Source organism: Cydia pomonella, chromosome 2, assembly GCF_033807575.1.
Source record: "Cydia pomonella isolate Wapato2018A chromosome 2, ilCydPomo1, whole genome shotgun sequence".
In the NCBI taxonomy this organism is placed as follows: domain Eukaryota; kingdom Metazoa; phylum Arthropoda; class Insecta; order Lepidoptera; family Tortricidae; genus Cydia; species Cydia pomonella.
The window spans coordinates 33447412-33460163 of NC_084704.1; the positions used below are offsets into that span (position 1 = coordinate 33447412).

Consider the following 12752-nt stretch of genomic DNA (forward strand, 5'->3'; position numbering starts at 1 on the left):
GACATGTTGACGGACCAGCGCGGCGTGGTTATGAATTTCGCGCCTTTTTAAGTTGATTTTACTATTACAATGCAAGCTACACACAGATATTTCTACCTTTCCATAAAATGGCTGCATATATTATTTTATAGTAATAGACTTATCTCTACGGACTTTAATTCAATATTAGATCTTACAGGACAAAAAACGCATATTAATTGTAAAGCATATATCCTATTCTTCTAATTTTTTGCCTTGCCTATTAACTTAAGAATTTAGATATGATATTGTGGATTTTTCAAACTTTAATTCAATATTGACAAAATAATAAGCTAATTTGAGTTTGACAAAGTAGCACGTTGATTTTTTTTCTAAAAATTTGATAGCATAAAGCCTCATACATATTATAAAAGACGATGCTTAAATTTTGTACTTTAATTCAATATTCAAAATTCATCAATAAAAATACATAAATACCTTATTTATATCTAACGCTCGTTCTAAATTTTCTTCATATATTACAAATATGCTTAAAAATATGTCCCATACCAGATAAACATCACTTTTCACTCTTTAGAATTATCGAAACTTATAGGGCAAAAATCCGGTCCCACTATTGGTCTATTCTATGTTTAAACTTTTTGTTAGTCCGCACATATTTCGCGTAATCGTGCAAAAACATGCGTACGAGTTTAATAACCACATTATCGTACGCCGCAGTGGGCCGGCGACTCTTTAATAATAGATGCAATTTTACAATGTGTTACATATATTGACATCTTTCTCATAGCTGCGTTCCTTTAGTTGCCGGCACATGCATTAAAATTAACATGTATCTTAACTTTAAATGAAAAACTGAATAAAACATATGCAATTTCACCTCAACTAAGATACATGGTATATCTCACTCATAACAAATAAACTACAATAATTAAAGCTATATACGTTTGGTATCCATTTACATCACACTATGCTTAAATAAAATTAATGGCACAATGATTTACTGGATCAGAATAGTGGTCGGTGTAAAATGAAATAACGGTTTTTGTCCTAGTGGTTTTACTGAGCTGAGCTCTGAAGAATTGTTTGACATGAATGACGTCATGCCAACGGCCGCTTTCTATCATTGCACCGCTCGCCATCGGCAGGGTGTTCATCCTAGAACCTAGAATTTCCTCCCGCGGACGGTTGTGGAATGGGATCCTGCCGAGGTTTTCCCGAGGAGCTACAAAAAGAGCTAAAAAAAATACGAACATTTGTCTAAAACACACCATTATAAATTTGTAGTGATGAGTTTGAACTCATCAGTTACTTCCTTCAATAACAATGTTATTCACGCACCGGGCACGCACGCGCGCACGGCCGTCAGCTCAGTGCTCAGCGAGCAGCGTTGGGAGAATATATTAGAATAGACCTAATCCCAAGATATGACAAAGGCAATTTGAACAAAGCTGCTATATTAGTATATTTCTGGAATTAAGAAAGTAATATTTCTAACTCTTGCTATTATGACGTCAAAGTTCAATTTTGCATAATCAAATCACTTTATTTGAAATGATACGACTATATATAGGAAGACAAATGTAGGTAATTGTGCCAATTCTACAAAATGCTGGCTAAAAATATATGAGCACAACGAGTAGGAACCATCAACTGGTGACCATGTACCTTGTTAACCATCACCTAAAATATATAAAAAGATATTTACAGTACATATGGGGCTACTTTATAGCACTAGTGCGAGAAGTAGCATATTACGTTACTGTGTCGAACATTTAAAGCGCCATATGTACTGTAAAACGTTGTACGATACATGTGCGAATAGGTAATTCGCAACTCGTGTCGATTTAAAACACTCCCTTCGGTCGTGTTTTAATTTATCGCCACTCGTTTCGAATTTCCTATTTTTCGCACTTGTATCGTAATGTACTATTTTCTTGCAATAATGCTCATACATTTTTGGACGGGCCCAATGAAGTTTCGTTGTATCAAAACAAGATAGTTGCGTGGCAAGTTAACGTTCGTACTTTAGTGCGTCCACACCTAGCAAATTAACGACAGACATGCAGCTATGTAACATTTATCTGTTAGAGTGAGAAAAACATGTTCATTGATCATTTCTAGGCTCCATGTAGACGCACCATTGTAAATATATAAAACCAGGAATGACCTACAGTACAGCTACATAGTAATTAGCTGTTAGAAGAAGAGTTTAACCTAGCATTTACAGCTATATTCACAGTTCGGCAAGAGCAAAAGGCTGTAAGAAAGAAATGTATCTTCGTTTAGCCCAATGTACAGTCAGCAATACTATTCGCTTAGCACCTTTGTATACAAACTTCTATGCGACTTTTTCTCTGCTGCTGACTGTACATGATATTTCAATGGAATTTAAACCTGTCTTAGAACTCAGAAATAAATTAAAACTTACACATTAAACTGTGTGTATGGTGGGCGACACGAGGATATGTAGATATTACAATCTCCCTCTAGCAAATAACTACCTCTTGCTCTAACTGGGCTGTTAACATAATAAAAGGCGATAGGCGGGTCCACACAGCGACCCGCCTCGCGAGGAAATTGCCGCGCGAAGCAGCTCGGTCGGTGGAGACGTGTGAGAAATAGGTTTAAATAAGATGCTTAATATAATGTAAAACCGAGAAAAACCACTAGGCAAGTCATTCTAGTCAACATTTACATACATATTGCATAGAAATATGGCTACCTATTGACAAGATTTGTATGTTCGGGGCCTACCTGTGGTAACAAACTATCAGTCTCAGAGTTTGGGCACAATGTATTTAACATACTACTTATAGCCCATTCGGTCTATAGACCTTGGCACACTCGTTTGCACACTTCGTTAAAATGAGACGCATCATCAAACACTACTGCGGCGCACGGCTGAGCTACACGCTTGTATGAAACCATTTGGAATTTATATTTCAAGTTAAGAAGGCCTAGCCATGTGACAATTGATTTTTAAAATATGGGCCATTCGATATTTTATGTATGTGTGGTGCCCAAAAATCGTTAAAACAAAATGTACGCTGCAGTGGGATGCACCCTGTACGAACGAGTGAACTAGGTCGTCAAGAAATGAACTCTTTACTAGCTATGGATTAGGGCTACCATCTATCAGATTTTTTTAAACACAGTATCAGAATTTTTTATTTGTATTCTAATAGGGTTAAAGGCCTCTAAAGACTTCGCAACGAAATGCATGCGATGTTAAATAATCATCGGCTAAATAGGTTCAACGAGATTAATCAATCAATAAAGAGAATAGAGGCCCTTAATTTCATTTGTGACTTATATATTTTTATTTAAGTAACCCCATCCTTCGCCGTCTGTCCTCTACCTCTTAACGTATTATGTAACATCTAACATTATGCCTAATCCTATCTAATCTATAATTCATTTATATTTGTGTCGGCTCGTATAAAAAAGGACCTTAGGCACTTTATTGTCAATGCTCCAATATTATAGTAGGGGACGTTAGCGCTAATGTCATTTTTATACGAAACGTCACTTTTTTTCTTTACAAATAATCCTGATTTTTGTCCACTTGTTCGTACCTGAAACTTTATATTTATATCAACTTGAAACTTATCTATATTAATATTTTACTGATTTTCCTTATTTCTTGACAAAGTATAATGTTTATGTCAATAAAATAAAATGAGCACAATTATCAACATCGCGAATATACAATGCTTTGGTATGTGCAAATATAAATATACGTAGGTACACCGTTTAACAATATACTAAACTATAGACTGTACAACTTACATCAAAGTGCCCGCACTCTAACGCCTTGACAATAGAGGCGTGTCCAGATATTTTTGAGCGCCGCTCCTATATATCTAATGGCGACTGTACCTAACTAATGGAAAGTCGGCAATCAAAACTTGACTGATGACGACATAGCTGTGTGACATAGACGAGATAACATAATGTTGTTTTCATTCACAAAAGAAAGTACGAGTGAACTTTATTAGTAGTATTCTGTAGTATTACTAGTATTTTCATGTGAATTCCAGTTATTTTTAGGCTATTCGTATGGGTATAAGAAAATCTGCACCCGATTTCATAATTATTATGAATATTCACTGAGTCAGACTATTCCGAGCAAGCAATGGCAAAAACATTAGCATTAATATAACTTAAATTATCGCGTACCTATAAGTATTAAATAGTTTTCTTAAATAAATTACACGTTTTTACATAATAAAGAGTAAAATAACCTGTACTCTTGGAAGTCAAATGTACTTAGTTTTTATTATTTAATTTCTCAACTACGTACGTAATGTCATTAATAATATCAATACAAAATAAAGGAACAATATAAATACTACAAATATTGCAAAAAAGCCTCAAAATATGGTATAAATTTTTTCCGAATGTAACAGCTTTCCTGTACAAAAACTGTCCACATTAGACAGACCCACACAGTACGAGCTGCCTTGCTAAATTTTGCCGCGCGAAGCAAACGCCTGCGCCACCTGATGCCTCGGGCACATCTTCAGACCTTCGCGCGGCAATTTCCTCTCGAGGCAGCTCGCCATTTGTAGCCCCGCCTATTAACCAATTCCCAATTCACATCAAATCGAACTCTCTAATTTGGCAAACAACACTTTCGTATAGCTATTAAACTCACTGAGCTTGCTTGCATTGCGAATTGCAACAAGGGCGTCAATTCTATAGAGGGAGGCCTCTATTTGTAACGACAACAACAAACTTCATGACTAACGTTGTACCGTTAGTAATCATTTGCTTAGTAAGATTCCCTGCTCAATGCTCATGGTAATATTTGCAATCCGAAACATTTGCAGCTGCTGCAGTATTACGACATAAATTCCCAATGTTACTGGGAATTTCCCATAATTTCTGAGAATGATACTGATAAAAAAGTAACTTTCCCGGAAATTTATTCAAATATTTTGGGGTAATATTATGAGTACCTGAAGGGTTATTTTCCAACGGCCTATCACAAATAGTGTCTCCTCTCAATCTCACACACCACTCTTATTCCGCAAGAGCGAAAAATTTTCAGCGTAAAACGAAGACATTTGTGCCTTGATTGTATACTGTGCTTGAATATTGGTTTGTAAAGTAAGTATTGGTAGCAAAAGTAATTGAGCGGGCAAGGTTTCAAAATTACGCACGCTCTTATTATCTTTACAATAAAGCTGTGTTTAGGTTGAATACCTCGTTCTCTTAGCTACTACTGTACTGTACATTTAAAATATGCAATCAGTGGAATCACATGCGGCCGCATCCTCGGCCGAAAGCCTCAAGCGTCGCAAGTATGTCAACCTCGGCAGTCGTTACATGTTTGCGGCGTTTGGGGTTGAAACCCTAGGGCCGTGGGGGCCCAGCACCCGTCGCCTCTATAAGGAGTTAGCAAATCGCTTTATAGAGGCTTCGGGTGACCAAAGGGCTGCCCTGTATTTCGCCCAGCGGATAAGCATTGCTATCCAGTGGGGCAATACAGCCAGCCTTCTGGGCACCCTACCAAGCTGCCTCGACTTGGCCCAATTTTTTTATTTATAAGTTTATAATTTAAGTGTTACCGCCCATTTGTGTTGAAAGTTACAATAAATTTATTTCTTACATCACATACCTACTTTATTCTTACCGCCAATACGTTTGTATAAAAATATATGCAATTAGGTAAATGGCAAATTATTGTACTCAACAATACTATATTATATTTTGGCAACACAGAGGTAATGATTGATTGATTAATATTATGTGTGTATTTGGCAAACTTATGGTCAAACCGGCAAGAGCGTAGGTACTTATATACCTACCTGTACAAATGCAATAATGTTCCATTCATAACCTAGTCATTGGATATTACTAGTATCACTACTTATAATTAATATATGCTTCGATATCTGAGTCTCTTTTTCGACTTTATATTATTATTTGTCAACTATATTTACTATTAATGCAACATTTACACTTATATTTAAATCAGTAATGCGTGGACGACGTTATACACACCCGGATTTATTAAGGCTTCGACACATTATACCGGGGCGAGAGCGCGACGCGAAAGCGCGGCACGTGAGCCGCAACTGTGTGACGAAGCCTGTATCGTCAGGTGTAAATGAGACACTGAATAAATACCTAACCGAAACTTAGCTTAGGCTTGTCAGTGCCGCTGGGGCTGGTGGAGTCGTGGCGCTTGCGCTGGCCGTCGTCCACGTCGCCGGCCGCCACGGACGTGAGCGCCACGGTCTTGTCGAAGTCGATGGTGGTGTAGCCCACGCTGGGCGCCGGCGCTGCGCCGCGCTCCACGCTGCCCTGCGACACCAACCTCCCTCTCCCCTGCGACGCGCACGAAGCACTACTCTCGTTTCTTGAACTGTTGTAGGATTGACTCTCCGGTGACGCGAACTCTCGCGGCCTAACCTCCTTATTCCCGTCTATATCTAGCACTGCGTAATTCACTTCTAGTTCCTCAACCGGGGATAGCGATGGAAATGTATCAGATTCGGAAAACTTTTGACTATGCTCCGTGGTCGGAGCGTTGAAACGCAGCATTTTTGAGTTTTTATCGCCAAGGGCTAAATTAGCGTAAGTGTTCGCCTCGGATTTGTTAACGGGTAAAAAAATGCAGTACTCCGCCTGTTTAGGGGTTACCGGCGTCGATGGCGGTCCTTCGTTCTTATTCGCGTCCGGGACGTCGCAAGGGACTAAATTCATATATAATCTGGCGGATTCTTGTTGTTCTATACTGAGCTGCGCGTAATGCTCGCTACTGCTGCTAAAAGTTGGTGATAGCGGTGTCACTTGCTCCGCTTCTGGATTATGGTCATTTAGATATCTGCTCTCCAGGAACCGTGTCTCATCTTCGATATCTCTCATAGTATTAATAACGGTTTCCTGACGCAAAGTATTCCGTAGTATCGCGAGATCTCTGTTCAAGTCATTGCTGTAAACGTGTCGTACTTCCGCCGTCGCTTCAGCTTGGTTATTGTTGTGTTCTCTCTTAAAGTCCCTGACTTGGTAGACGTTAGTGACATGGGTGGTGCTCGCTTGCGTACGGGGGTATAGCGGCATGACTTCTAAGATGTCGACGCTAGATGGGGATCGGGGTGATTGCGTAACGTTGCGAGGTACTACAGTAGGTATTGTGGGGGCAACTGCGGGCGGTACGTGTGTGTTGTCTATGCTGTTGTCTATGGAGGAGCGGTGGACGACGCTGGCCTGGAGGGTCTGGCGCGCCGGCGCCGGCGAGCCGGCCAGGCGCGTCACGGGGTACGGCACGGAGTCGTGGATCACGTTTCGCAGTTGTATATGTTGTTGTAGTGTCCGGAATAGCAGGGACGCTCTGCGACATTTAAATCCGTATATGCCCTCACCTGTCTCACATCTTCTTCCTGTAAATAAAAGGTATGATTAAAGCCCAAATATAAATAAAATACCTCGAGGAGTACAGACCTAACAATATGAAGGCTTATGACAATAACCATATGATGAATCAGAATTTAAGGATGAATAAAAATAAAATAAGAATGCTCCAGTTACAGAACAGTAAGTGAACACCTTTTTGTCAATGATACTAAAAAGTATTTCATATCAGCTGTAAAGTAATTAAAATTAACCACTAGAATACTAACGTTATGTTACAGTGTTATGGTACAATGACAACAAAAAATGTTTTACACATAAGTATGAGTATTCAGTCGAAGGCACGACGTACAAATAATTGATAAGTTTAACATAAAATAAAAGTACAATTATATAAAAAATTAAGAAATATATAAACAATGGGTAATTTTTTAATAGTTACAAAATTTACATGCACTTGTAACAATTTGAAATTGAAATAATAGAATGTCCAAGAATAAATAAAACTAACATCAATAAATAAAAATTTCATATTAAAAGTCAAATTAATTAAATGGATGTAGTTATTTAAAAGTCATTGGGAAAATAAATGAAAAATAAGATATCAATATACATAATCTCTGCTACTTAAAATATTATTATATTTGCTTTAAAATTCCCTAGCACTATAAAAGCTATTTTCAGACAGCCATTTTGTAATCTTATAACTAAATTGGTTATAGGGTTTCTGCTCGAGAATTTTCGAGGCGAGAAATCTTGAGAAATTTGCCCTTAGTCGAGACGAGAAGAAATTACTCAATGCCTCGAGAACTCGAGAAATAAATCTCTTGTGATAAGTAACAAGAAAACACGCGTAAAACACGTGATGTGTCTATAGTGTATTTCTTTAGGCAGTTAAATAAATGTAAACAATGTTTTTTTTTACAATTACAGGTACTTAAACATTTATTGGATGACCAACCAAATAAAGAACTGGTTTGATCCGTCCCCTTTCGTTCTGGCTTCGACCGATTATCATGTCTTGAAACTTTTGAACTACTACCCTCAAATGTCTAAAGAATGCGTCTACGTTTTAGGTTCATAAATACTTTGTTTATTAGCATTATTAAATATATATTATTTTTTCAAATAGGTCTAGCAACAAGCACTTTTAAATCGTCAAATTTTACAAATATCATCTTAATCTAAATATTAGAGCAATTTATTGATGCAGTTATTATTGTTCTCAAAAAAACATTGAATTATCAATTTCATCATTATTAACATAACAATAAATAATTCATTATTTACAATTACACTTAATCCCACGGTGTTTCATCATTCATGTAGTCTTGTGTGCTATAGGCTTTAAAGATAAACTTACGTTTTACATAATTTTTCAATTTACTAACAGACAATTCAGTTATAATATTAGGAAGTTTATTGTAAAATCTTACACAATTACCCATGAATGATTTTTTTATTTTATGGAGCCTAGTGAAGGGCACTGCGCGCTTATGTTTATTTCTAGTATTAATATTATGTATTTTACAGTTTTTCTTAAAACTGGCAATATTTTTTATGTACATACAGAATATTTTCATAAATATATTGACAGTGCACTGTCATTATGTTAATGTCCTTAAACTTATCTCTAAGTGAGTCTCTATGGTTCATTTTATATATTACACAAATAGCCTACTTCTGCAGAACAAAAATGATATTTATCTCTGAGGCAAATCTTGACACGTCTTTTAAGGAAAAAAGGTTTTAAAAAAATTAGTAAGTATTACTTATAAAAGCAAAATAATCGTATATGATTTAATAATTGTTACATATTTGCCTCGACTTATTTTTCAAAAGTGTTTTTTTAAATAAGACAAATCATGATCGCTTATCTTCTTTCTAATGCTGAAAAAACGAATTATAGGACCATGTGAAAACAAAATATTACAAAACGAATTTACTATTGATAAAAAAATCATCCCGTTATATTCCTATTAGCAAAATAGCACAATTTTAGCAGCTTCATTGTTATGTAGAGTATTATTTAGTAAAACTTCTGTAAGTTTGTCAGATCGAGTAAAATTCTATTTTTAATATTCTTGCCTAATAAAGTACCATATTGTGGTTTGTTTACCTATTGTTAAATACCTACATAAATACACTATAGTATATCAAATCACCGGCGCGCATGCCTGAACCTATAGTTTTTTTGTTTGTGGTTGAATTTTGTTTAATAAGTGCAATTTATTCTAAGAATCTAATCTTATCTAAGAATTTACCATTTGTATGATTATTGATCTCACCTACGCCTCCTATGAGTCTGATTTGTAATTAAAAACAAATACATGAAAATAACATGGCGTTTTTTGAAACTTACAAAATTTCTCGATATACTCGCGAAACTCGTGAAATCCTGGTCGAGAATTTCCGTGCCTCGAGAAATGAAAAAGGTCGAGAAACCAGAAACCCTAATTGGTTACTATCAATTTGCTTTAGCACATCCGAGTCATCCAGAAGACTGTTGAATATAACTATACTTTTAGCGATAACTTATAGATTGGCTTAATTGATCAAGTTTGTTTTAATTTTATTTGATTAGGCGGGTCCACACGGAGCGAGCGAGAAAATTTCCTGGCGCGGCAAACGACGGGCCTCGCGCAGCCGTGTAACTTTTGCCTCAGACGAGCCAATTTGCACGGCAAGATGGCGTCCCTCAGTCAGCTGTTCAAAATGATGCTGCACATATACACTGCCGTGCCTCGTGTATGTTTTCATTTTGCTTTTTAAAGCAATCCAAAAGAAAAAACGAACAAGTTGCAGGAGATTTTGGGTGCAATAAATCTATAAATATCAATCACGATACGGAAAACGGCTCTTTTGAGGTTAGAAAATGAAGCAGTGATTAAGAGCGTGCCTAATCAGAAATGTTGTATAAACTTTGCCTACCTCTAGTCAGTGATTAATAGATGTTAAACATTAGGCGGGTCGATAAGAGCGAGCATACGCGCGAGGCAAAAAACGGCCAGTGTAGACGTGCCTCAGCCGAGGCAGAGCGCACGTTTTCCTCGGGCGAGCGAGACCTTGGCCGAGCCGGTCGGTGTCGGTTTTTCGGCATGCTCAAAGGCGCCTCTGTCGTTTGCCGCGCGCTGGTCGGGATGTGTTTGTTTGGTGTGCGTGGTTATTTTGTTTCGTATGTACATCAAATTGGAAAAAATGAATGAAGACCACTGTTGCAAATTAATATTCTTTTACATAGCAAATACGTGATATGGGATGCTAGAGATCTCAACTATATGAATACGGGAATTAGAGAGGATTGATGTTTAATTTGATTGTAAATTTAATAAATAGACTGGTGTACGAGTCTTCCATCACTAAATATCGCTGCGTGGGAAGCACCATTTCCCTGAAAGTGATACCTTTCTTCAATTTGTGTCTCGCCGTAGTACGTGTAATTGTGAACATAACAAGTTGAATCACTCCTTTTTTTTAATGCGTTTAAAATTCGTCTTACTATCAAAAGTTCAAAAAGTTCAAAAGTTTTTTATTGTATGTAAGAATCAGGTTACATTGTAGGTCGAATATACAATTGAATATTTAGTCACACCGAAACTTTACCTTTTCAGGTGTACATACATTTACAGTATACACATATAATTATGTTAACATATTAACTTACATACTAGTAACACTCATGAGAAACTTAGATAATCATTTATACAGTAAAAACATTCTTTTATAAGCCACTTTTTTGTGCTCGACTTAAACAGCTTTAGATCCATGTCTTTAAAATGATCAGGTAATTTGTTGTAGATTGTGATGCACATGATATAGGCCTATCTAACCTCAAAAGAGCCGATTTCCGTATCGTGATGGGTATTTATAGATTTGTTGCACCCAAAATCTCCTGCAACTTGTTCGTTTTCGTTTTTTTCTTTTGGATTGCTTTGTAAAGCAAAATAAAACATACGCGAGCCACGGCAGTAAATGTGTGCAGCACCATTTTGAACAGCTGACTGAGGGACGCCATCTTGCCGAGCAATTTGGCTCGGCTGAGGCAAAAGTTACACGAGCGTGAGGCCCGTCGTTTGCCGCGCGAGGAAATTTCCTCGCGAGGTTGCTCGTTCTGTGGACCCGCCTATTGAATTGTGCAACAAGTCTTCAGGCTTGTTCAACAAGTCACCATCACCATGCAGTGTCAAACACTGTGACTGATCATGATGGGGACTTTTGGATCAGACAGACAGACAAGGTGTAAAATTAGTTTTGGGTAAAGATAGTTAAGTAATAAGATAAGTAAAGGATCTTTAAATTAAAATATATTATATTTTATACATTTGATTGTCTACCTAATTGCAATAATCATAAAGTCTATATTACAAGAGTTATACAGTACTGGACAATGTGTTGCAAAAACAACTTTATTATGTCCGTATTAAGGTTTAAAATCTAATAGCTTAAAAAATAAGACTATTACAAACAAGGTGTTATTTACCTTTGCTATTAATAAAAATAAAAATAAATAAAATATAATAATTAATATGTTACGGGTTTAACTATTTGTTGTTGTCCTTCTGTCCACTCGGCCAGGACCACAGTAACCAAGTTGTTTATGTGGTCTAACAATCTAACACACACTACATAGTTAGTATGTAGCATATATGTATTCATAGTAGAATGGCTTCTAACTACAACTCTAAGGATGAGTTTGATAAATAAAATTGTGGTTTTAAAGATAGATAGATAAATCATTTTTTTGACTGAATCATTGATTAAAGGAAAATATAATGATAATAAAATTTTATAGACTATTACCTGTTACATAAACACACACAATGAAGATGGTTTAAAAAATATACCTACTCAGCTGGCATGTAAATAATAAAACAAATACAATATAGTAGCACCAAGTCAATAAGATTTTCTCTTATAAGATTTTCAATTTATTATAAATAGAAATCCGATTAGACCAATCTTCGTACCTGATTCAAAACTGAATATTTCTCCTTCAAATCCATATCTTCGAAGAGAGTGCAGAGGCCAAACAGTGGAGTCCCTCCCTTCCCTGTATAGAATAATATCCGTATCGGTTATCTCCAGCTGCCCCGAACACAGATCCAGCCCGTTTTCGTCTATGTTTACCACCCGAAATACGTTTGGATGCAACTCTGAAACTTCCTTCTTACTGTGTAAGCACCCCATCGCGCTTCTTGACGAAATTAACATACATCAATCTATAAAAAGCTCCGCTCTCAATCTTGTAACCAACATTAATCTCATTCTGATTAAATACCAATGCAGTTGCGTCGAAATAGAATAGGGTACCAATAAAAGTAAATAAAATTATTTTTCTGCTCAAGCCCCATCCCTATCGCCATTGAGTTGACACTTTGATTTTGATATGACATGACATTGACACTCCC

At 36.7% G+C, this 12752-nt stretch overlaps 1 protein-coding gene across 1 annotated transcript; it reads right to left on the reverse strand.

Annotated features, from left to right (window-relative positions):
• Nucleotides 1–5554: 5554 nt before the first annotated feature.
• Nucleotides 5555–12736, reverse strand: LOC133515421 (uncharacterized). Its single transcript, XM_061847962.1, has 2 exons — nt 12312–12736; nt 5555–7373 (listed from the first exon to the last, which is right to left on the reverse strand). The coding sequence occupies exons 1-2, from the start codon at nt 12553–12555 to the stop codon at nt 6118–6120; spliced, it is 1500 nt and encodes a 499-aa protein (XP_061703946.1). The 5' UTR covers nt 12556–12736; the 3' UTR covers nt 5555–6117.
• Nucleotides 12737–12752: the final 16 nt, after the last annotated feature.

What these genes read in the sequence shown, in the direction of transcription:
- LOC133515421 (XM_061847962.1), bottom strand. Translation starts at nt 12,555, where the DNA reads ATGTTAATTTCGTCAAGAAGCGCGATGGGGTGCTTACACAGTAAGAAG. An exon ending in AATATTCAGTTTTGAATCAG is followed by an intron (nt 7,374 to 12,311) that starts GTACGAAGATTG and finishes TTTTATTTACAG; the next exon opens with GAAGAAGATGTGAGACAGGT.